The 24,004-nt window shown below is 43.8% G+C and overlaps 1 protein-coding gene across 1 annotated transcript; it reads right to left on the bottom strand.

Annotated features, from left to right (window-relative positions):
• Positions 1–4,594: 4,594 nt before the first annotated feature.
• Positions 4,595–24,004, bottom strand: LOC121582910 (cGMP-inhibited 3',5'-cyclic phosphodiesterase B). The gene is made up of 14 exons (XM_041899066.2): positions 23,781–24,004; positions 21,812–21,960; positions 20,717–20,820; positions 20,259–20,472; positions 20,021–20,118; positions 19,603–19,760; positions 16,782–16,910; positions 16,221–16,332; positions 15,211–15,324; positions 9,496–9,695; positions 8,448–8,651; positions 8,057–8,218; positions 5,732–5,978; positions 4,595–5,543 (listed from the first exon to the last, which is right to left on the bottom strand). Exons 1-14 carry the CDS (start codon positions 23,973–23,975, stop codon positions 5,335–5,337), a joined length of 2,295 nt encoding a protein of 764 aa, XP_041755000.2. The 5' UTR covers positions 23,976–24,004; the 3' UTR covers positions 4,595–5,334.

Here is a 24,004-nt window from a genome sequence, read left to right on the forward strand (position 1 = left end):
TTTTATCTGTGTCCTTATAATCAAATGTCTCATCTTCCCTGCGGGATTATGTCAATGATTGACAGGATGGACCTCTATGATGGTTCACAGCCCTGTCTTCTCTCTCTCAGCATGCCTAAATGAGAAATGGGAACATTACCCACTGGGCACACACTGGTTGAATCATTGTTTCCACATCATTTCAATGAAATTACGTTGAACCAACGTGGAATAGACGTTGAATTGATGTCTGTGCCCTGTGGGTAGTTTCATCTGTTTCTAGTGTACACTTCAGCTGTTTCTACAGCACAGTGAAAATAAGTAGACTAGCAGCCTTTCCTAGAAGTCTCTGGACATGGTGTTTAGTCTGGATCTGCGCCATATAAAGCAGTCTGAACTAACACTGAACCCGATCTCTAGGGAAAAGCCTTCTCTCAGAAAGCTACTGCAATATCCATACTTTGAGAATGTCTTTATGTAATGCTGTCCTTTGTGATTTAAGTCAATTTTACTTTTGTCTATTATGGTCATACTTTGTTATAAGAACAATGCCATTTTGGTGCTATAGGTATCTTTTTTACAATGTTTATAGTTTGCTTTTCCTAAGAGCAATTCAAATTACATATTTTTCTTCAACATTGAGCATCTATTCTGCTGACTGTATTTCTCTCAATAGCTTATAGGTCTATATTTTCTCTCCCACCCATGCAAAAAATCTTCATATCTAAACTACTGTACAGGACTAGAGTCAGACATGGACATTTGCACTGAGCAGGCAGAATGTGTCCAGACTGGATCGTCCAGGGATACACAGACACAGCCATTATAAATAATATTAATGTGGTTGGAGCTGAGCCGGAGGGGTGTCACCCATTTCCTTCAGTGACCTCTCACTTCTACTCTTTACTCAACAGACCAAAGGGCTGGAAAAAGACTCCAATGCTGTGCTGTGCATACATCAGACTTACTGGGTAATATTTCATATTGATTTGATGCCTCTGGCTATTTTTGGCAGCCGGCATACCTCTCTATTAACTACTAACTGCACTTCTCAGAAAGTTATGCTGAGGTAGACAGACACTGCCAAGTCGCCTGGATGAGTGCCTTGTCTGTGTGCATTGGAAATGTTGAAACTGTGACATTGTAGTCATTTCAGCAAACATCAGCGTTCAAACTGTGGTTGTGGGAAGGAGGATCTAAACCCTTTAACAGTGGTGCCACCTACTTTTAAGGGCAAAGTTACAGTACTGTTACATTCAAGGGCATTTTTATGCCACACTCAGCACATATAGACACACACAAACAGTTCCAATTGAGTAGGTGTGTGTATGTATCAATAAAATCATTTGAGAGAACAGTTATTTTAGGGATGGTGTTTTATGACAGCTATAAATAACAAAAATCAGTTTCCCCACAATTTTGATATGGTTGAATAGTTACAACAGACATACAGTACCAGTCAAAAGTTTGGACACACATACTCATTCAAGGATTTTTCTTTATTTTTACTATTTTCTACATTGTAGAATGAAGACATCAAAACTATGAAATAACACACATGGAATCATGTAGTAACCAAAAAAGTGTTAAACAAATCAAAATATATTTTATATTTGAGATTCTTCAAATAGCCACCCTTTGCCTTGATGACAGCTTTAAACACTCTTGGCACTCTCAACCAGCTTCACCTGGAATGCTTTTCCAACAGTCTTGAAGGAGTTCCCACATATGCTTAGCACTTGTTGACTGCTTTTTTCCCACCTGTCTAATGTCCATTGCTCGTGATTCTTGGCCCAAGCAGGTTTCTTCTTCTTATTGGTGACCTTTAGTAGTGGTTTCTTTAGAGCAATTCGACCATGAAGGCCTGATTCACACAGTCCCCTCTGAACAGTTGATGTTGAGATGTGTCTGTGACTTGAACTCTGTGAAGCATTTATTTGGGCTGCAATTTCTGAGGCTGGTAACTCTAATGAACATATCCTCTGCAGCAGAGGTAACTCTGGGTCTTCCATTCCAGTGGTGGTCCTCTTGAGAGCCAGTTTCATCATAGCGCTTGATGGTTTTTGCGACTGCACTTGAAGAACCTTTCAAAGTTCTTGAAATGTTCCGTATTGACTGACCTTCATGTCTTAAAGTAATGACGGACTGTCGTTTGTCTTTGCTTATTTGAGCTGTTCTTGCCATAATATGGACTTGGTCTTTTACCAAATAGGGCTATCTTCTGTTTACCCCCCCCACCTTGTCACAACACAACTGCACCTTGTCACAACACAACTGATTGGCTCAAACGCATTAAGAAGGAAACAAATTCCACAAATTAACTTTTAAGAAAGCACACCTGTTAATTGAAATGCATTCCAGGTGACTACCTCATGAAGCTGGTTGAGAGAATGCCAAGAGTGTGCAAAGCTGTCATCAAGGCAAAGGGTGGCTATTTGAAGAATTTCAAATATAAAATATATTTTGATTTGCTTAACACTTTTTTGGTTACTACATGAATCCATATGTGTTATTTACATTTACATTTTACATTTTAGTCATTTAGCAGACGCTCTTATCCAGAGCGACTTACAGGAGCAATTAGGGTTAAGTGCCTTGCTCAAGGGCACATCGACAGATTTTTCACCTAGTCGGCTCGGGGATTAGAACCAGCGACCTTTCGGTTACTGGCACAAAGCTCTTAACCACTAAGCTACCTGCCGCCTATTTTATAGTTTTGATGTCTTCACTATTATTCTACAATTTAAAAAATAGTAAAAAATAAAGAAAAACCTTTGAATGAGTAGGTGTGTCCAAACTTCTGACTGGTAGTGTACATATCTCAATGTTACACAAGGATAACAGCCATTCATAGATTCTTTTATGACAAGAACATTAGAGGACACTGTGGTTCGTGAGACTGCACAGTGAGAAGCCAACAAACAAACTTTTACAACATAATGAGCCATAAAATGTGGGGGGAGGTGGCTGGGGGTTGTAGAGGCATCACAATTCGCCATCAGAACTTAAGTAAGAGACACGGTGTCGCTCATCCGAAAGGTCTGAAGGGCCATGGCTAGGAGTCGTGAGCTCTCCTTTCCACAACACCTGGGCTGGGCCGCACCGGCATCACTTTGAGCCTGCTGGGGGACATGGAGCTCAAAGAGTCCTCTGGGGCCAACCATAACAAACCCAGGGTTCAAGCCCAGTGTATGAGTGCCCAGAGGCTGAGCAGTGGGCAGTGAGCAGGGTCAGTTTGGCACTGGTTGGGTGGATGGGTGGACTGAGTAGACAACACAGAGTTAATAGAGATTACCAAGAGAGAGAAAGTGGTTATAATGAGGAGCAGGGAGACACTGAACCCAAAATAAAAACACCAAACCCCACAGCTGTAGTATTAGATAAAAACTCTGGAAACAGGATGATAATTATAGGGTCTCAATGTACAATATATGTCAGCTGTGTGTAGAAAACAGATGCATTCTGTTGATTAATTAAAAAATAGAATATATTTATACAGTATATTTATATGCAGATATTCTTTTTTGTGCAGAGGCTAAACACTTGTTTGGTAGTAAAATGTGCACATTTATATATATTTTTTGTCTTTAAATATACTAGCTTGATTTACACTGCCTACTTGAGAACTTTCTTCTCCAGAGAAAATGACTTGATAGGGTGATAAGTGAGCTCGGCTTGCAGGTATTTTTTTTCTAGTGGAATGCCTAGAGTTCTTACAGACAAAAATATAGAACTATTAGTATTAAACCGCCTTATGGTATAGAGAATAAGACAATATAAAAACAAAAACAAAGTGAAACCCTGGATCACTTAACTCCTTTACACACTGGCCTGGTTGTGGGTTTGGCAAAGATCTATAGTTTTTGTCAAAACATCAGTGTCTGTAGAATGACTGAAATGAAATGAAGAGGTTAGCTAGACTGAGTATGTGTAAAAACAATGCCAACAGCAATGCACTCAAAAACACCTTTACCTATACTGGTACATGAATAATCATGGGATTTTACTGTACAAAATGTTGCCTTGCTGCAAACAGGTCTTTTGCAGTCAACTGACAATCAAGGATCCCAATTCTACAGTGAGGTCTTTAGAAGGTCAAGCAAACGGCGCCGCCAGCGGGGCAGCGGAGTTTGACAGAAACACAGGACATACTTTGCTCTATCACAGAGGAGCAGTTCAATTGCTTGAATGTGTTTGTTTTTCAAGTTGTTCATACAAAGATTAAAAACTATTTCAATCACCGAGATTGAATTATCTTTGATTGAAAAGCGTGTTTTAAAGTCAATGACTTAAATTCTTGCAAAATAATGATTCAACTTCACGAGAATCCTGAGTAACCGTGAAAAAATAGATATCATCAAAAGGAAAAAACATCCCTTCATTGGAACAACAGAGAACATCTCATCTCCGAGAACATTTCAATGATTGGCGACCAAGCGTTCCTGAAGAAAACACACACATACACACGCTCACACCAACTAAATTAAACCAACAAAAAAAAGAATGAAACATAAAAGGCAGGTGGTACACATGAATAAAAGGCATCAGAAACGATGCAGGTATAATGCTCATTTTCAGTCAGCATTTCCATAATGTCTCTGTGACTGAGTCAGTGATACAGTGTTTCGTGTCGCCAGCAAGGGGAGAGGACTGCACAGACCAACCTAGGGTCTGGACCAGGGGACTCAGTAAAGGTTCAGACAGGCACATTTGATATATAGATCTAGAATATTCCTGACAGTGAGCCTGAAATAGTCTCAGTCTCTTGTCTTTCCACGTTTGAACTGTTCGCTTTGGTAACGGATGTCAACCACGTCAAGGTGTTTTTTCTTCTCCTTCTATTGTAAATAATAGGATTTGTTTTAGTACCTAAGGAAGAGTTAAGTGCTCTGCGTTCAAGGCAGCGTTACAGCCAGATCACCATGGAGGGCACATCCAGACCCTTTCCTCTCTTCCTCTCCACACCAGTGTCCTCAGCTCTGGTGTTTGTTCTTGGTCTACTCTCCATGGGGTGAAAGTGCATAGGAGTGGGGCTCCCACCATTGCAGCAAGGATCCCCTCACAGTAGTAAGGCCTTTTTTTCAAAACAACATGACTGCATTAGCGTCTGAGTGTCGGCACAGTGACAATTTCAACGTGTGGAGATCCAGAAGGGTCATCCTGTATGTGTATGTGTTTGTGTATATGTCTATAGTTTGTGTGTGTACGTATGTGTTGTGTGTGTGTGTACAAATGTTTTTATTTGTGTGTGTGTGTGTAAGAGGGAGGAGTTGAAGGACTTTCTCCTTCACTGTTCCGCCCTTCCCGAGCATCCTGGCTCTGTCCCTCCTCCTCCTCCTCTTCCTCTTCCTCCTGCTACTGGCGCTCCTCTCCTTCCTCCTCCTCCTGAATGACTTGGATCTGGTCGTCAGAGGGTGAAGGGGGCAGGCTGGGAGGCAGGCTGTTGGCCTGCTGCTTCTCCTTGCTCTTCTCCTCCTCCTCGATGGTCTTCTTCCACACCTTGTGGTTCTCCGTCAGGTGCTGCATGATGTTGCAGAACAGCCGACGCCGGCCCTTTCTCCTTTCTGCATGGGACAACACACAAAAAAGGATTTAACATCCCATAGCTTTTTAGTCGCAATAGCAACAATCAAATAAACGTCCTGCTCTTGATGGAAATGTTAAATGCTCAATGTTAAAACGATAAATGTATTAATTCATAAATCATATATCAACTCAGAATGATAGAAGCGTGAAAAATGACATGTCTTACTTGGTTCGAGCTCCTCCTCCAACTCGTCTTCATCAGTCTCTGTGTCCTCTGCCTGCTCTTCCTCATCCTCATCCTCAGAGCGCTCCTCGTCGATCCAGTAGCCAGGGAGCAGACCAGCGGCGTCGTACGAGTTGCAGAGCGGCCCCACGATGTGTGTGATGAAGGACTCCTGCAGCTTGGCCAGCTGGGGAGAGGAGCGGTCCATGAAGGGGCTGATGGGTAATCCCAAAGTGGCCTCCTCATCCCCCTGTAGATGATAGACAGGCAGACAAACATTTTCAATAATTTGTCAATGAATATTTTTTTATTCATTAATCTAATTTAACTTCACATCCTAAATGTTGATTCTAGCAGTAAGAGACAGCAGAAAATGAAGCAACAGTTCTGGGTAGGCTATGTCAGTGTTCCCCAACCCTGGTCCTCCATTACCCCCAACAGTACACATTTTTATTGGAACCCTGGACAAGCACACCTGATTCAACTTGTCAACTAATCATCAAGCCCTCAATGAGTTGAATGAGGTGTTTGTCCAGGCCTACTACAACAATGTGTACTGTTCGGCATACTCGAGGACCATGGTTGGGAAACACTGGGCAATGTGATATGTGAAGCAACAGTTCTGGGTAGGCTACAGTGAGGGAAAAAAGTATTTGATCCCCTGCTGATTTTGTACGTTTGCCCACTGACAAAGAAATGATCAGTCTATAATTTTAATGGTAGGTTTATTTGAACAGTGAGAGACAGAATAATAAACAAAAAAATCCAGAAAAATGCATGTCAAAAATGTTATAAATTGATTTGCATTTTAATGAGGGAAATAAGTATTTGACCCCCTCTCAATCAGAAAGATTTCTGGCTCCCAGGTGTCTTTTATACAGGTAACGAACTGAGATTAGGAGCACACTCTTAAAGGGAGTGCTCCTAATCTCAGCTTGTTGCCTGTATAAAAGACACCTGTCCACAGAAGCAATAAATCAATCAGATTCCAAACTCTCCACCATGGCCAAGACCAAAGAGCTCTCCAAGGATATCAGGGACAAGATTGTAGACCAACACAAGGCTGGAATGGGCTACAAGACCATCACCAAGCAGCTTGGTGAGAAGGTGACAACAGTTGGTGCGATTATTCGCAAATGGAAGAAACACAAAAGAACTGTCAATCTCCCTCGGCCTGGGGCTCCATGCAAGATCTCACCTCGTGGAGTTGCAATGATCATGAGAACGTTGAGGAATCAGCCCAGAACTACACGGGAGGATCTTGTCAATGATCTCAAGGCAGCTGGGACCATAGTCACCAAGAAAACAATTGGTAACACACTACGCCATGAAGGACTGAAATCTTGCAGCGCCCGCAAGGTCCACCTGCTCAAGAAAGCACATATACAGGGTCGTCTGAAGTTTGCCAATGAACATCTGAATGATTCAGAGGAGAACTGGGTGAAAGCGTTGTGGTCAGATGAGACCAAAATCGAGCTCTTTGGCATCAACTCAACTCGCCGTGTTTGGAGGAGGAGGAATGCTGCCTATGACCCCAAGAACACCATCCCCACCGTCAAACATGGAGGTGGAAACATTATGCTTTGGGGTGTTTTTCTGCTAAGGGGACAGGACAACTTCACCGCATCAAAGGTACGATGGACGGCGCCATGTACCGTCAAATCTTGGGTGAGAACCTCCTTCCCTCAGCCAGGGCATTGAAAATGGGTCGTGGATGGGTATTCCAGCATGACAATGACCCAAAACATACGGCCAAGGCAACAAAGGAGTGGCTCAAGAAGAAGCACATTAAGGTCCTGGAGTGGCCTAGACAGTCTCCATACCTTAATCCCATAGAAAATCTGTGGAGGGAGCTGAAGGTTCGAGTTGCCAAACGTCAGGCTCGAAACCTTAATGACTCTGAGAAGATCTGCAAAGAGGAGTGGGACAAAATCCCTCCTGAGATGTGTGCAAACCTGGTGGCCAACTACAAGAAACGTCTGACTTCTGTGATTGCCAACAAGGGTTTTGCCACAAAGTACTAAATCATGTTTTGCAGAGGGGTCAAATATTTATTTCCCTCATTAAAATGCAAATCAATTTATAACATTTTTCACATGCATTTTTCTGGATTTTTTTGTTGTTATTCTGTCTCTCACTGTTCAAATAAACCTACCATTAAAATTATAGACTGATCATGTCTTTGTCAGTGGGCAAACTTACAAAATCAGCAGGGGATCAAATACTTTTTTCCCTCACTGTATGTGATACTGTATAACAGGATGGCATGGCATTACATTACATTGCTAACCTGACATTTGGGCCATGCTGTGTGGAGGGGTTCCATACCTGCTCATAAAACTCATTGACAATGCCTTCTGTCCACTTGAGGTGCAGATCACGCCCTTTGGCCGGCCCGTTGATGTCTGCCAGCTTAATGCAGACTTGGCACACCAGCAGCCGGTCATTCTCATTAGTCCAGTCGATTCCTGGACTGTTCACATCATTCACCTATATATAGCAACACAAACATTCACACAGTGATTATGACTGCCAGGCTCCTCATTTCTAATATAAATGCAGCGTGTTCTTTTAAGTATCAACTCTATTAGCCATTTAGATAAGACTTATTGTTATTGCCTTTGCCAGTATCAAAATGACAGGAAAAACAAAAACTAAGTATCAACAGAATGGCAACAGATTTTCTGAGAATGTGAGGTTCGTCATCATCATCTCAAACCTTTGAATTGAACTCGGCAAGGAAGTCAAAGTGCTTCTTCAGGTCTGTGGCGAGGATGGCCTCAATGACCAGGAAGCGAAAGCGTTTGAACTCCACGTGGTCCAGGTTGGCCAGGAAGTTGAACTCTGGCCGGGACAGGTAGAGGCTCCAGGCCGACGCAGCGTGGTGGTTCTCCAGGACAGAACGGTCATTATACAACACAGCCTGGTGAACAGAGGGATGTGACAGAGGTAGAGGAGAAGGAGAGGATAGGTGGATGAGGGAAGAAGAGAGTGTGTAGAGGAGAGGGGTGGGTTGAGTGGAGAGGAATGCGGGTGGGGTCAGAGAACAAGAAGAAGAAAGGAGAGGGTAAAATGGGAAAGAGGAGGTTGAAGAAGAGAATGGTAAAAGAAGGAGGGGTGAGCAGGTGAGAGGAATTGGGGTCAGTGTGCTTCAGACTAAATAATGCAGCCAGTCTAGAAATGGTGGACAGGTGGGTGATTGACTGACTGTCAACATACTGTTAGTCAATATGTCAGGGTTGACTCTCTTTTCAGGAAATCCTTTTCCTGGGACATTTACACAACCCAGACAGTATGCACAGTGCTATAATCGGTCATGACACTGCAAAACACTATTTATACAGTGGTATAGTTTGTTTGCCAACCTTTGCCATTATGTTGCAGCAAGAAAAGGAATTCGCAGAATTCTCAGGATTTGTGGGAACCTTTCCCTGACATGTGAACTAAGTGTAATATTATACCAGTCCCTATCTTCATTACTTTTACCATGAGAGCCAAGACTGATTAGAACCTGCCTATGTAGAAGCCTTTAGGCCAATAAACATCTCATCTATGAGTCACAGGGACCAAATGAATGCCGTCTGTGACACAAACAAAACACTTCCCCTTTCGTAGGACTTAACAGCATGTGGGAACACAAATGGGAACTTACTGAAGTGACAGGATAGGTTGAACTTTCTCTTCCTGATACAGGTTTTACTGTTGAACAGGTGTGGGTTAGCTAGCTGAGATGGTAGAGCAGTGGCTTTGGGGATAATAAGACTTACCTGAGCTGCGTTAGTGGCTACGAGGAAGGCGTTTGTGCGACCAGGGTGGTCATAGTCATGCATTGCAGCTGCTACATATAGTGCCATGAGTTCCAGAGCAGGGATGTTCCATGCCAGGCAGCCGTAGCTGTCGTCAGAGATGGACGAGCTCTTGGAGGAGGCGTATGATACCCGACCCGGCGAGATCCCACTGTCTGAATCTAGAGAGAAGACACAGACAGCTGCTTTCAGCTACGACATACTGGGACCTCACACTGACACTACATCATAACTGGAGTTTACTGGAGAAGACTTGACTGTATTATAAAGTGAAAACAGGGAACTAGTTTGTAGAGTAGGAAGTGTACAGGCAGGTTAAGCTGGTGGCCCAGTGACTCAGACTACTGCACTCCATTAGAAAAATGAAAAGGCCCAAAATAAGCCCTAAACACGCTGAGCTCAGCACAGACAGATCTCTATCACGACAGAGGCTTGCTCACCACCCCATCTCCCCCCTCTCTCTTCCTCTCTGTTTCTCCACCCTTCCATCCCCCTCTCTTTATCAGAAGGCAGCTGCTCCTCTGGCAGCTACTGAAGGATCGGTCAGCAAGCAAGCCTTAAATAATTTCCGATGGATCAAGGAAGCAGTACATAAAATATAATTAGCAGGGACGGGACTGGGGATCCTGGCATTTTAAACTAAACCATCTGGTGTCTGCCGAGAAAAGGCCACACACTACAGGAATGCCTACACTGGTACATCAAGAGGCTATCATAGAACTAGAAAAGTACATTTCCTAAAGAACATGTGTGCTTGCTAGCATGTCTTAAAGTATTTATGGTTGTGAAATAAGTTAGAGTAGTTATAGTGACTACAATACTAATACTACTGGTTAAAGTAGAAAAAGTAGCTAGATGGGAGAATTGAATGATTGGTTGATAGAATAGCCTACCATGAACATGTGAAAGTTGGTTTGGTGTCTCTAGGTTGAACAGTTCAAGAGTTACTAGTATTATTGGTGGGTTATTAAATGCCAATTTATGCTAATTTGAATTGTTATAGTTTATAACGTTTTGAAGTTGTTTTAATGTATGTAGCTGAAATGGTTAAAGCAGGGGTGTCAAACATACGGCCCGCGGGCCGGATCAGGCCCGCAAACGGGTTTAATCCGGCCCGCGAGATGATTTAAAAAAAAAAAAAAAAATTTAAGTATAAAAATGCGCTGCAATTTTTCAATAAAATAAACTGCTGTTCCAATTGAGTCCACTGGATGGCGCAATAGCAATTGTGTTAAGCAAGCAAACTGTTTATACCGGGGCAGAGCAAGTAGGTCAAGCACGTGCAGCCAATGAGCTACTTTGTTTTGCCCGCGATATTTATTACGGCTTCTACTTTTAACATTATGTGCTTTGGCACCCTCATTGCCCCAATATGTCTTTGGCACCCTCATTGCCCCAATTGGCGGGTCTGAAGAAACAGCAGTCTGTGTTTACTCACAGCCGAGACATCAGTGACGCTGCAGTGAAAGCTAGCTACCTCATTGCTAATGAAATCGCAGTGGCTTCAAAACCATTTAGTGAGGGTGAATTTGTAAAAACATGCATGATGAAGGCAGCGGAGATTGTGTGCCCTGAAAAGCAGCAGGCTTTTGCAAATATCAGCCTGACAAGAAACACAGTTGCAGACAGGATTTCCGATCTTTCAGTGGATTTGGACAGCCAGTTGAAGCAAAAAGTAAAGTCATTTATTGCGTTTTCGGTTGCAATTGATGAAAGCACGGACATTACAGATGTTGCACAACTGGCCATTTTTTCATCCGCGGAGTTGATGACACATTGACCGTCACCGAGGAGTTCGTGCAGTTGGTGCCGATGACAGATACAACGACAGCAGCTGATATTTTTACCGCACTCGTCGGCGCGCTGGACAGGGTCGGAGTGGACTGGTCCCGCGCTGTCAGCCTGGCTACAGATGGTGCGCCCTCAATGATCGGGGAAAAAAGCAGGCGTTGTGACAAAGTTCAGAGAGAAAGTGCAATCTGCAAATGGAGGACGTGATTTTTTTACTTTTCACTGTATTTTGCACCAGGAGGCTTTGTGTTGCAAGTCATTAAAGATGGATAACGTCATGAAGGTGGTCATCCAAACTGTTAATTTCATCCGATCCAGAAGCCTGAATCACCGTCAGTTTGACAGCCTTCTCAGAGAGAAAGACCACATCTATGGCCTGCCATACCACACTGAGGTAAGATGGTTAAGCCGAGGTGCTGTGCTGAGGCGTTTCTTTGATTTACGAGAAGAAATTGAACAGTTCATGGAAGAAAAGGGCAAACCAGTGTTAGAATTTCATTCCGCAGAATGGATGCCGGACCTTGCATTTATGGTGGATGTTACAGAGCACCTGAATAACTTGAACAAACAGCTGGTTGTCACGCAGTATTATGACAGCATACGTTCTTTCAAGTTGAAGCTGTCATTGTGGGAGACGCAACTTGCCGGTGGTGATGCAGCTCACTTCCCCTGTCTGAAAAAATGTGTGCGCGACCCAACATGTGGCAGACATGAAGCGGTTCAAAGATAAAATAACTGGACTGTTACGGGAGTTTGAGCAACGCTTTCAGATTTATGTTTATATGTTTTTATGTTGATGTGCTATTGTTTTTAATTTATTTTATTTTATTTGTATATTTAACCTATTCTTGACTCTGTGGTTCTTGCACTTGTTTGGGGAACAGGATTTCATTATTTTTATCTACATTTCTGCCTGAGAAATGACACCCTGATATAGTTCTGTGATCTGTGAAACAGTTCTGTTAATCACTGAGGCAGTGTGTTTGTGTGTTCTTTTTCTTTAGAATTTTCAAATAAACTTGACGTGTTTTATGATTAATAGTGATGTTGTGCTCGTACTATTTTGGACACACTGTCCTCAGGCTCCAGCTTTATGTTGTATGTTGATCGTATTAAAACAAAGAAAACAATCTGAAGTTGTTGTTTTTAAGTTATATATACCATGATTTTTCCGGTCCGGCCAACTTGGGAATAGATTTTCCTCCATGTGGCCCCTGAGCTAAAATGAGTTTGACACCCCTGGGTTAAAGAGAAGTAGCATTGCAAATGACTACCACTGTGTTCTCATGGTTGAAATTGAATCCATTAAGTGTTATGCTAATTTATTATACATTAAAATAGTTTATGAAGGTGTGTTAGAGCATTTTAAGTTAGGATAGCCTGAATGTAACTTAATTTTGCTACCACTGTATTTCTATGGTTATCATTCAAACCCCATGTTAATTAATTTTGCTTGGAAAATGTTTAAGTTGTTTTAATGTTTGTGGTTGAAATGGTTAAAAAGCAGTAGCATTTAAAATGTCTACCACTTCTTATGGTTGGCAATGAATCCATGTTATGTAAATCTATGCAAATGAAAATGGTTTTTAGTTTATAAAGGTTTTAAAGAATTTGAAGTCTGAACATTTTAAAGTTGGTCTTGTAGATGAATTTGTTATAATAAAAAAAGTATAAATCGTATAAAAAATCTGTATAAAATCTAAGTAGGGTCAGTCTGAACATTTCAACATTGGTTTAGCATTGATAGCTTAAACGGTGAAAGAGGAGATAGGTCTAGAATTCTTGCCATTGAAATACATTGGAGATCATTTTAAATATTGTTGTAGTTCAAAAATTATAAATGACATAAGAAACATTTTGTCAAGCAATCTAAGTTGGGGCAGTCTGCACATTTGGAAGTTGGTTTCATGTTAAAAAGCTTCAATCGTTTTAGCTCTAGAGCGGGCGGAAGAAAACAAATAATAAGAGTATGTAAGAAATATGGAGCGGTCTTGCCTTCAGCAAGCACACTAATAATAAGAAGTATGTGTGAAATCTAGAACAGTCTTGCCTTCAGTAAGCACACTAATAATAATAAGTATGTGAGAAATCTAGAAAGGTCTTGCCTTCAGCAAGCACACTAATAATAAGAAGTACAGTGAGGGAAAAAAGTATTTGATCCCCTGCTGATTTTGTACGTTTGCCCACTGACAAAGAAATGATCAGTCTATAATTTTAATGGTAGGTTTATTTGAACAGTGAAAGACAGAATAACAACAAAGAAATCCAGAAAAACGCATGTCAAAAATTTTATTAATTGATTTGCATTTTAATGAGGGAAATAAGTATTTGACCCCTCTGCAAAACATGACTTAGTACTTGGTGGCAAAACCCTTGTTGGCAATCACAGAGGTCAGACGTTTCTTGTAGTTGGCCACCAGGTTTGCACACATCTCAGGAGGGATTTTGTCCCACTCCTCTTTGCAGATCTTCTCCAAGTCATTAAGGTTTCGTCTCTCCACAGATTTTCTATGGGATTAAGGTCTGGAGACTGGCTAGGCCACTCCAGGATCTTAATGTGCTCTTCTTGAGCCACTCCTTTGTTGCCTTGGCCGTGTGTTTTGGGTCATTGTCATGCTGGAATACCCATCCACGACCCATGTTCAATGCCCTGGCTGAGGGAAGGAGGTTCTCACCCAAGATTTGACGGTACATGGCCCCGTCCATCGTCCCTTTGATGCGGTGAAGTTGTCCTGTCCCCTTAGCAGAAAAACACCCCCAAAGCATAATGTTTCCACCTCCATGTTTGACGGTGGGGCAGCATTCCTCCTCCTCCAAACACGGCGAGTTGAGTTGATGCCAAAGAGCTCGATTTTGGTCTCATCTGACCACAACACTTTCAACCAGTTCTCCTCTGAATCATTCAGATGTTCATTGGCAAACTTCAGACGGGCCTGTATATGTGCTTTCTTGAGCAGGGGGACCTTGCGGGCGCTGCAGGATTTCAGTGTGTTACCAATTGTTTTCTTGGTGACTATGGTCCCAGTTGCCTTGAGATCATTGACAAGATCCTCCCGTGTAGTTCTGGGCTGATTCCTCACCGTTCTCATGATCATTGCAACTCCACGAGGTGAGATCTTGCATGGAGCCCCAAGCCGAGGGAGATCGACAGTTCTTTTGTGTTTCTTCCATTTGCGAATAATCGCACCAACTGTTGTCACCTTCTCACCAAGCTGCTTGGCGATGGTCTTGTAGCCCATTCCAGCCTTGTGTAGGTCTACAATCTTGTCCCTGACATCCTTGGAGAGCTCTTTGGTCTTGGCCATGGTGGAGAGTTTGGAATCTGATTGATTGATTGCTTCTGTGGACAGGTGTCTTTTATACAGCTAACAAGCTGAGATTAGGAGCACTCCCTTTAAGAGTGTGCTCCTAATCTCAGCTCGTTACCTGTATAAAAGACACCTGGGAGCCAGAAATCTTTCTGATTGAGAGGGGGTCAAATACTTATTTCCCTCATTAAAATGCAAATCAATTTATAACATTTTTGACATGCATTTTTCTGGATTTTTTTGTTGTTATTCTGTCTCTCACTGTTCAAATAAACCTACCATTAAAATTATAGACTGATCATTTCTTTGTCAGTGGGCAAACGTACAAAATCAGCAGGGGATCAAATAGTTTTTTCCCCTCACTGTATGTATGAAAATCTAGAGTGGTCTTGCCTTCAGCAACCACACTAATACGAGTAAGAAATCTAGAGTGGTCTTGCCTTCAGCAAGCACACTAATTATGTTAATAAATATGTGGCATATTGTGTTATTTTATGGAAATAAATGAGGGCTTGGGGAAGTCCAGAACTATACCTACTGAGGCTAAATGAAATAAAGGGAACAGAAATAGTGCTACCAGTGTCACTTCCTGTCACATGCTCGTTGTGGATCTGCTGGAACCCTGGGACAGGCCGGGTGGTCAGGTACCAGACAGCATGGAGCACATCAGTGGCATGGACCCGGTTATGATCTGAGTACAGGCAGAGATTCACACAGGACATCACACATCAGTCACAGTAATACTTCACACTCACCACATGTACATGAGGTAGAAGCTACTATTACATATGATGGTGCATGTCTGCATGTCATGCCGTATGTAGTGAACTGTCAGGTACTGTAGGCCTATTATGGGGATTCATTTCTACTTCTTGACAACCCTATGGTTAGTTTCTAGACCTGGGTTAAATAATTTCAAATAATACTTGAACTGGGCATGATTTAGCTGGAATAGTCTAAACTAGCGTAATTAAGCTACATTAAGCGCACTTCTCATACTTTAATGTTTATTTTTTATTTTGTTAATTTTTTTACCCCCCTTTTTCGTCATATCCAACTACGATCTTGTCTCATTGCACCAACACCCCAACGGGCTCGGGAGAGGCGAAGGTCGAGCCATGCGTCCTCCGAAACATGACCCGCCAAACCGTGCTCCGTAACACCCGCCCGCTTAACCCAGAAGCCAGCCGCACCAATGCATCGGAGGAAACACCATTCAACTGACGACCGAAGTCAGCCTGCAGGCGCCCGGCCCGCCACAAGGAATCGCTAGAGCGCGATGAGCCAAGAAAAGCCCCCCTGGCCAAACCCTCCCCTAACCCGGACAACGCTGGGCCAATTGTGTGCTGCCCTATGGGACTCCCGGTCACGGCCGGTTGTGACACAGCCTGGGATCGAACCCGGGTCTGTAGTGACTCCTCAAGCGTCACGATGCAGTGTCTTCGACTGCTGCGCCACTCGGGAGGCCCATACCTTCATGTATTTGACCCAGGTCTGATCATTTCTACATCTGAGTAGACAATACACCAAGTGTTAATATGGGCTTTGTGCCTGGACTGAAGAAAGCATAGGCAGCACTATACTCACAGGGAATATCCCTATAGCCGTTCTCCAGAGCACAGAAGTAGGACATGAACTCCCTCACAGGGATCTTAAACATCTCAAACAGACAAGTGTCCTGGAACAGAGTGTAGGTCACCTGGGAGAAAGACAACAAATAAAACACCTATGTTAATTTAAAACCCAAATCAAAACAATACACATTAACCAAGTCTTTCCCCTCAGAGACAGACAGTGAGACACTGGGAGAACACAGTGTACTCAAAACAGCACATAGAGAAATCACCAAGAACACTATGAGCATTCGGGACATCATTCAGTCAAATATCAGTAATGGGGATCATACTGTTTTCAACATTCAAACAATCAGTCAAGTGAGTTTCTCCAAATAAATACATTCAATGGCTGCATCACAAAACTACTTTTGGGCCTGTGGGCCCTGATCAAAATTAGTGCACTATATAGGGAATAGGGTGCCATTTGGGATACAACCCAGGTGTTGCTTATTCAAATATGAATAGATGTAACAGATCATGGAGTAATGACAGATAGATGGTTGCTATATGGTTGGTATGTGGTTGTACTGACGTAGCTGAGTATTCTTCCTGTCTTCCCTCCTGTTCTGTCCATCAGGTCAAAGATCTGGAAGTTCCAACTGTTGATCTTCTCCATGAGTTCATCGTGGTTCTCCAGCAGGGGGTCTAGTCTGAACTCACCCTACAGGCAGGAGAGGACCACAGCACACACACATTTTAAACACACACACACACACACATTTTTAAGACACACATACGTTTAGATGAACACACATGCAGGCAGGCATGCAGGCAGACACCACACACACACACACACACACACACACACACACACAAACATTAAAACACACACTCATTAAAACACATACAGTACCAGTCAAACATTTGGCCACACCTATTCATTCAAGGGTTATTCTTTATTTTTACTATTTTCTACCTAGTGAAGGCATCAAAACTATGAAATAACACATATGGAATCATTTAGTAACCCAAAAAGTGTTTAAAAAATCTAAATTTATTTTATATTTTCGATTCTTCAAAATAGCCACCCTTTGCCTTGATGACAGCTTTGCACACTCTTGGCATTCTCTCAACCAGCTTCACCTGGAATGTTTTTCCAACAGTCTTGAATGAGTTGCTGAGCACTTGTTGGCTGCTTTTCCTTCACTCTGTGGTTCGACTCATCCCAAACCATCTCAATTTGGTTGAGGTCGGGGGATTGTGGAGGCCAGCTCATCTGATGCAGCACTCCATCACTCTCCTTCTTGGTCAAATAGCCCTTACACATCCTGGAGGAAAACAAATGATAGTCCCACTAAGCCCAAACCAGATGGGATGGCGTATCGCTGCAGAATGCTGTGGTAGCCATGCTGGTTAAGTGTGCCTTGAATTCTAAATAAATCACAGATAGTGTCACCAGCAAAGCACCCCCACACCATCACACCTCCTCCTCCATGCTTCATGGTGGGAACTACACATGCAGAGATCATCCGTTCACCTACACTGCGTCTCACAAAGACACAGCGGTTGGAACCAAAAATCTCAAATTTGGACTACAGACCAAAGCACAGATTTCCACCGGTCTAATGTCCATTGCTCGTGTTTCTTGGCTCAAGCAAGTCTCTTCTTCTTATTGGTGTGCTTTAGTAGTGGTTTCTTTGCAGCAATTCGACCATGAAGGCCTGATTCACGCAGTCTCCTCTGAACAGTTGATGTTGTGAAGCATTTATTTGGGCTGCAATTTCTGAGGCTGGTAACTCTAATGAACTTATCCTCTGCAGCAGAGGTAACTCTGGGTATTGCTTTCCTTGGGTGGTTCTCGTGAGAGACAGTTTCATCATAACGCTTGATGGTTTTTGCGACTGCACTTGAAGAAACTTTCAAAGTTCTTGAAATTTTTCCAGATTGATTGACCTTCATGTCTTAAAGTAATGATGGACTGTCATTTCTCTTTGCTTATTTGAGCTGTTCTTGCCATAATATGGACTTGGTCTTTTACCAAATAGGGCTATCTTCTGTATACCACCCCTACCTTGTCACAACACAACTGATTGGCTCAAATGCATTAAGAAGGAAAGAAATTCCACAAATTAACTTTTAACAAGGCACACCTGTTAATTTAAATGCATTCCAGGTAACTACCTCATGAAGCTGGTTGAGAGAATGCCAAGAGTGTGCAAAGCTGTCATCAAGGCAAAAGGTGGCTACTTTGAAGAATCTCTAATATAAAATATATTTTGATTTGTTTAACACTTTTTTGGTTACTACATGATTCCTTATGTGTTATTTCATAGTTTTGATGTCTTCACTATTATTCTACAATGTAGAAAATAGTAAAAATAAAGAAAAACCCTTGAATGAGCAGGTGTGGCCAAACTTTTGACTGGTACTGTACATTAACACACACACAGACACACATTAAAACACACAGACACAACACATTAACACACACAGGCACATTAACACACACACACACACACAAACACACACACACACACACACACACACAGGCCCGTAGACAACCAGACTATCCAAAACACCACATCGCAAATCTTATGAATCTCATTCCTCTGATATGGGGATGAAAGCAGGCTCCAGACTGACTATGTGTGCGTTGCTTTTGAATGATTCACTTTAGAATTACCCCACAGAATCCTCAGATGAACCCTACTCAGTTGTCTTAACAGCTGGCTTGATTTAACAAGGCTTGGTTTGTCCAATAAAGAAAGTGAGAGCACAGCCCAAGTAAACAGAGGGGGCATTCCAGGACAGAGCCAGATCAACACTACCCCCATCACACTGGGTTTACACGGCTGTTAGCTACATCACAACAGACTGAAAGACATGCACCCAATGAGTGTCTGAGGAAAACCTTTGCCGTATTCCCAGAACTAACTAGAGGACACATACTATAGCTAGCTACTCTGTTACATGTGTTGGCCTGATTGTGTTATCTCACTCAGAGGGAGTCTCCTGGTTGGGATAGTGCAGCGGCAGCAATGCTACACACAGGAAGGCTAACGAACGCTGTAAGGTGTTAATACTGACATATCCCTTCAAAGCTACTGTTATTTTACGTTAGTCTAATGTTAGTGTAGCCTACCTCTGTTTCTTAAGTCTGCAGCTCTGTGACGTTAGCCTAGCAGTAGGGTGCATTCACACTGAGCAACACAGAGTAAAATGACAGAGCCAACTCAATGTATTTCAATGGGGAAGGCGCGCTGGAGTAGCGGAGGGGAGGCGTGTCAGGTTGCATGAGGTTGTGCTAAACAACGCACTATCAATATGCTCTCAAAACGTACATAATTCATACTCCTCCGTTAGCTCTGCGTGGGAATGCCCTCTTAGCATACTGTAGCATTAGTGCTGCGTACCGCTGTTTCCTGAGTCTGCTGCTCTGTGGTGGGGCTCTGCTCCTCCTCGTCTGTCTGGCCCCGGCTCCCTGCATCTGGACTCCTGTCCCCCGTCGACTCGGCCTCCACACTCTCCTCCCTGATCAGTGCCTCCCCCATGAACTCTGACCCCTCACCTGCTGTGGAGGAGACACATTGCACATCACAGTGAGTTGACAACTGGTTTAACATTTAGGTATGAAGCATTATTCTAATGAATTGACTCTCTGATACAGCAGGTTTTCAATCTTTTGAGAGTGGAAACAGTAAGCTAAGTCATGGGTGTGTGCACAAAAACACTGTGCAGCCTATGTGTCTGTACAACATACTTCCATTCCAGTTAATGATGCTGGTGAGTTTGTGTTGCGAGAGTGAGGCTACATTCCAGCAGGTGTCATACCTGAGCGTCTGCGCTGGGCCTCAGCATGACCAGTGAACGGCAGGTGTCCCTCCCCCGCCTCCATACTGGGCATGTTCTTCAGCATCTGACGACCACAGCTACCGCGTGAGCAGGGGGACAAACACAGCCACCAACATCATCAATATACATGGTGAAATGCAACTCTACAGCAGAACTGGCTCTACAACAGTAGGATATAATGGAGGGGGTAGGGGAAGAGGGTAGTAGATTGCCCTACCTGGTGCACAGGGCCGCGGGGCTGCGGTAGGGCCCCTGGAAGTCAGGGGAGCTGAGGATGTAGCCCAGGGGCTTGTGCAGGTTGACGCTGGGCTTGGTGAGGAAGTCAGCCGTGTCAGGGAACTCCACCGGGGGGCGCGTGACCTGGGAGGATGGACCTCCCCCCGGTGGACAGTGGCTTATGGAGGTGACAGGACTCAGGCTGGGTGACGCACCTGGAGAGAGAGAGAGGGAGAGAGAGAGAGAGAGAGAGAGAGAGAGAGAGAGAGAGAGAGAGAGAGAGAGAGAGAGAGAGAGAGAGAGAGAGAGAGAGAGAGAGAGAGAGAGAGAGAGAGATAGGAGAGAGAGAGAAAGTAAGAGAGAGAGAGAGAGAGAGAGATAGTCAAACAACATAAAAACACATTTCACTTCCACACAGTAAATCAGACTTGCGTGTATAGTAAATCCACATGGTCTCACCTGCTCTCCTGGGCCCGGCATGGTAGGTCAGGGTCACAGAGGAAGACCTCTGCTTAGGGATGGTCAACAGGTTAGCATTGGGCCCATTGGACAGAGACCCCGGGCTGGAACACACACACAAAACATGGCACTTACTGCTTGAATTAATGAGACAACATCAGTTAAAATGCTTTCATATTCAATGTACACCATTATAAAGATGAACTTTTTCACACCCGCTCTTATGTCTAAAGATGAACTGCTTAGAGAAATGTTACATAGCATACAGTAACTCATTTGATGCTCAAAGTAAGACAATGAAAATCAATGTTGAAAATGTATCCTTCCAGAAGACAAAGATCCCTAAAAGATCAAAGATCACTAAAATATCAAGTGAGTCATCTAAACATTTTTGGAACAAAGAGAATGAAGGAATGTTATGGTCATTATCTGTTAGGCAATCAGCTTACAGATCTTGATCACTACTGCCTCCCAGTGGATATAAAGGAGAATTACATCTGCAGGGAGATTAATCAAAGACTGATGGTAACAAAGAATGTGTTGCTGAGGGAGGGCCTGTTTGTTCATGTCAGGGTAAAGATGGGGAGTGTGCCATGTTGAAAATGCCCTGACCTTTAAAGATATTCTCTGGTACTTTTGTATACTTTTTAGCCAGCAGTTCTGAAAGTAGTGCCCACAAGCAAAAAATGGTCCCCGAAAATTACGTGCTACCTCGTAAATGTACAGATTTGTGCACCACGTCATTGCTCTCTCTCTCTACTGTGTGTGCGTCTTGCTAGCTGTCACTCAAATGGTGAGGGGCTGACGCTCTTTGGCTGAAACTCGAATTGCTAGGGGGTTGGCCCACGTGGGGGTAAATGTAGGGAAAATGGCGCCACACAGCTTCCAAAAAAAACAGTCGCTTTCAAATTAGGGATTTCGTGGCTAATTGAGGAAAGACAGTAATTCTGCTCATATATGCATGTATGAACCGCACATTGACACACTTAGCCAAAACCGTGAGGTTTATAAAACTACCGGGGCATGTCTTTAACCTGGTGGCACTGAGGTCAGGGGGTGTCTGAACTCTGAAGTCCCACCTGATGGTGATCGTACCTGGTCATATTGAGGTCAGGGTGGGGTCCCGGTCTCTTGCCGTTGTTGCGTTCCCAGCGGGAGGAGGCCGACTCCAGAGGGGGGAGAGGGGAGGAGGTGGAGCCCCGGCGGAGTTGGGGGGTGGGCAGGCTGTTCCTGCTGCTAAGACCCTGGGTGTGTGGAGGGGAGGAGGGAGACATTATTACATTTTGGTCAATGATGCTACAGCACAGTCACAGGCAGATGGAAACTCAGCAAAAAAAGAAAGGTCCCTTTTTCAGGACCCTGTCTTTCAAAGATAAAAGATCACAGAAAATAAAATAACTTCACAGATCTTCATTGTAAAGGGTTTAAACACTGTTTCCCATGCTTGTTCAATTAACCATAAACAATTAATGAACATGCACCTGTGGAAAGGTCGTTAAGACACTAACAGCTTACAGACGGTAGGCAATTAAGGTCACAGTTATGAAAACTTAGGACACTAAAGAGGCCTTTCTACTGACTCTGAAAAACACCAAAAGAAAGATGCCCAGGGTCCCTGCTCATCTGCGTGAACGTGCCTTAGGCATGCTGCAAGGAGGCATGAGGACTGCAGATGTGGCCAGGGCAATAAATTGCAATGTCCTAAGACAGCGCTACACGGAGACAGGACGGAGAGCTGATCGTCCTCGCAGTGGCAGACCACGTGTAACAACACCTGCACAGGATCGGTACATCCGAACATCACACCTGCGGGACAGGTACAGGATGGCAACAACAACTGCCCGAGTTACACCAGGAATGCACAATCCCTCCATCAGTGCTCAGACTGTCCGCAATAGGCTGAGAGAGGCTGGACTGAGGGCTTGTAGGCCTGTTGTAAGGCAGGTCCTCACCAGACATCACCGGCAACAACGTCGCCTATGGGCACAAACCCACCGTCGCTGGACCAGACAAGACTGGCAAAAAGTGCTCTTCACTGACGAGTCGCGGTTTTATCTCACCAGGGGTGATGGTTGGATTCGCGTTTATCGTCGAAGGAATGAGCGTTACGCCGAGGCCTGTACTCTGGAGTGGGATCGATTTGGAGGTGGAGAGTCCGTCACGGTCTGGGGTGGTGTGTCACACCGTCATCGAACTGAGCTTGTTGTCATTGCAGGCAATCTCAACGCTGTGCGTTACAGGGAAGACATCCTCCTCCCTCATGTGGTACCCCTCCTACAGGCTCATCCTGACATGACCCTCCAGCATGACAATGCCACCAGCCATACTGCTCATTCTGTGCGTGATTTCCTGCAAGACAGGAATGTCAGCTTTCTGCCATTGCCAGCGAAGAGCCCGGATCTCAATCCCATTGAGCACGTCTGGGACCTATTGGATCAGAGGGTGAGGGCTAGGGCCATTCCACCCAGAAATGTACGGGAACTTGCAGGTGCCTTGGTGGTAGAGTGGGGTAACATCTCACAGCAAGAACTGGCAAATCTGGTGCAGACCATGAGGAGGAGATGCACTGCAGTACTTAATGCAGCTGGTGGCCACACCAGATTCTGACTGTTACTTTTGATTTTGACCCTCCCTTTGTTCAGGGACACATTATTCCATTTCTGTTAGTCACATGTCTGTGGAACTTGTTCAGTTTATGTCTCAGTTGTTGAATCTTGTTATGTTCATACAAATATTTACACATGTTAAGTTTGCTGAAAATAAACGCAGTTGACAGTGAGAGGACGTTTCTTTTTTTGCTGAGTTTATATTCAGCACACTGCCAGGCTACATAGAGTAGAGCAGGTTCAACTAAAAACAAAAAAACGATGTCTACATAACACTGGTGAACACATAGAAGAGGAACATTCATTATGAGGATAAGATACCATGTATAAGTGGATAATGTGTTAGTGGATAATGTGTTAGTGGATAATGTGTTGGCCTGCTAGTCTCAGCAGGCTTCTGTCTGTGTGTTAGTTATGACCTGCTAGTAACACATTCAGAAGGCTGCTGGAGGGCCTACCTTCAGGGGCTTCCTGTCGCTCCTCTCTGCAGGGTCCTCCACCTCGGTACAAGAGTAGAAACCTGGGAAGGGGGTGAAGGGGTTGACCCTGGGCCGACAGGAGCCAGAGAAGGTCCCCATAAGGCTGCTGACGCTGCGCAGGGAAGAGACAGTGTGGGGCGACAGGGACGAGTCCATCAGCAGGTCAGACACCATGTTCCTGGCCTCGTTGATGACCGATAAGT

The sequence above is a fragment of the Coregonus clupeaformis genome, unplaced genomic scaffold (assembly GCF_020615455.1).
Source record: "Coregonus clupeaformis isolate EN_2021a unplaced genomic scaffold, ASM2061545v1 scaf0578, whole genome shotgun sequence".
NCBI classification, from domain to species: domain Eukaryota; kingdom Metazoa; phylum Chordata; class Actinopteri; order Salmoniformes; family Salmonidae; genus Coregonus; species Coregonus clupeaformis.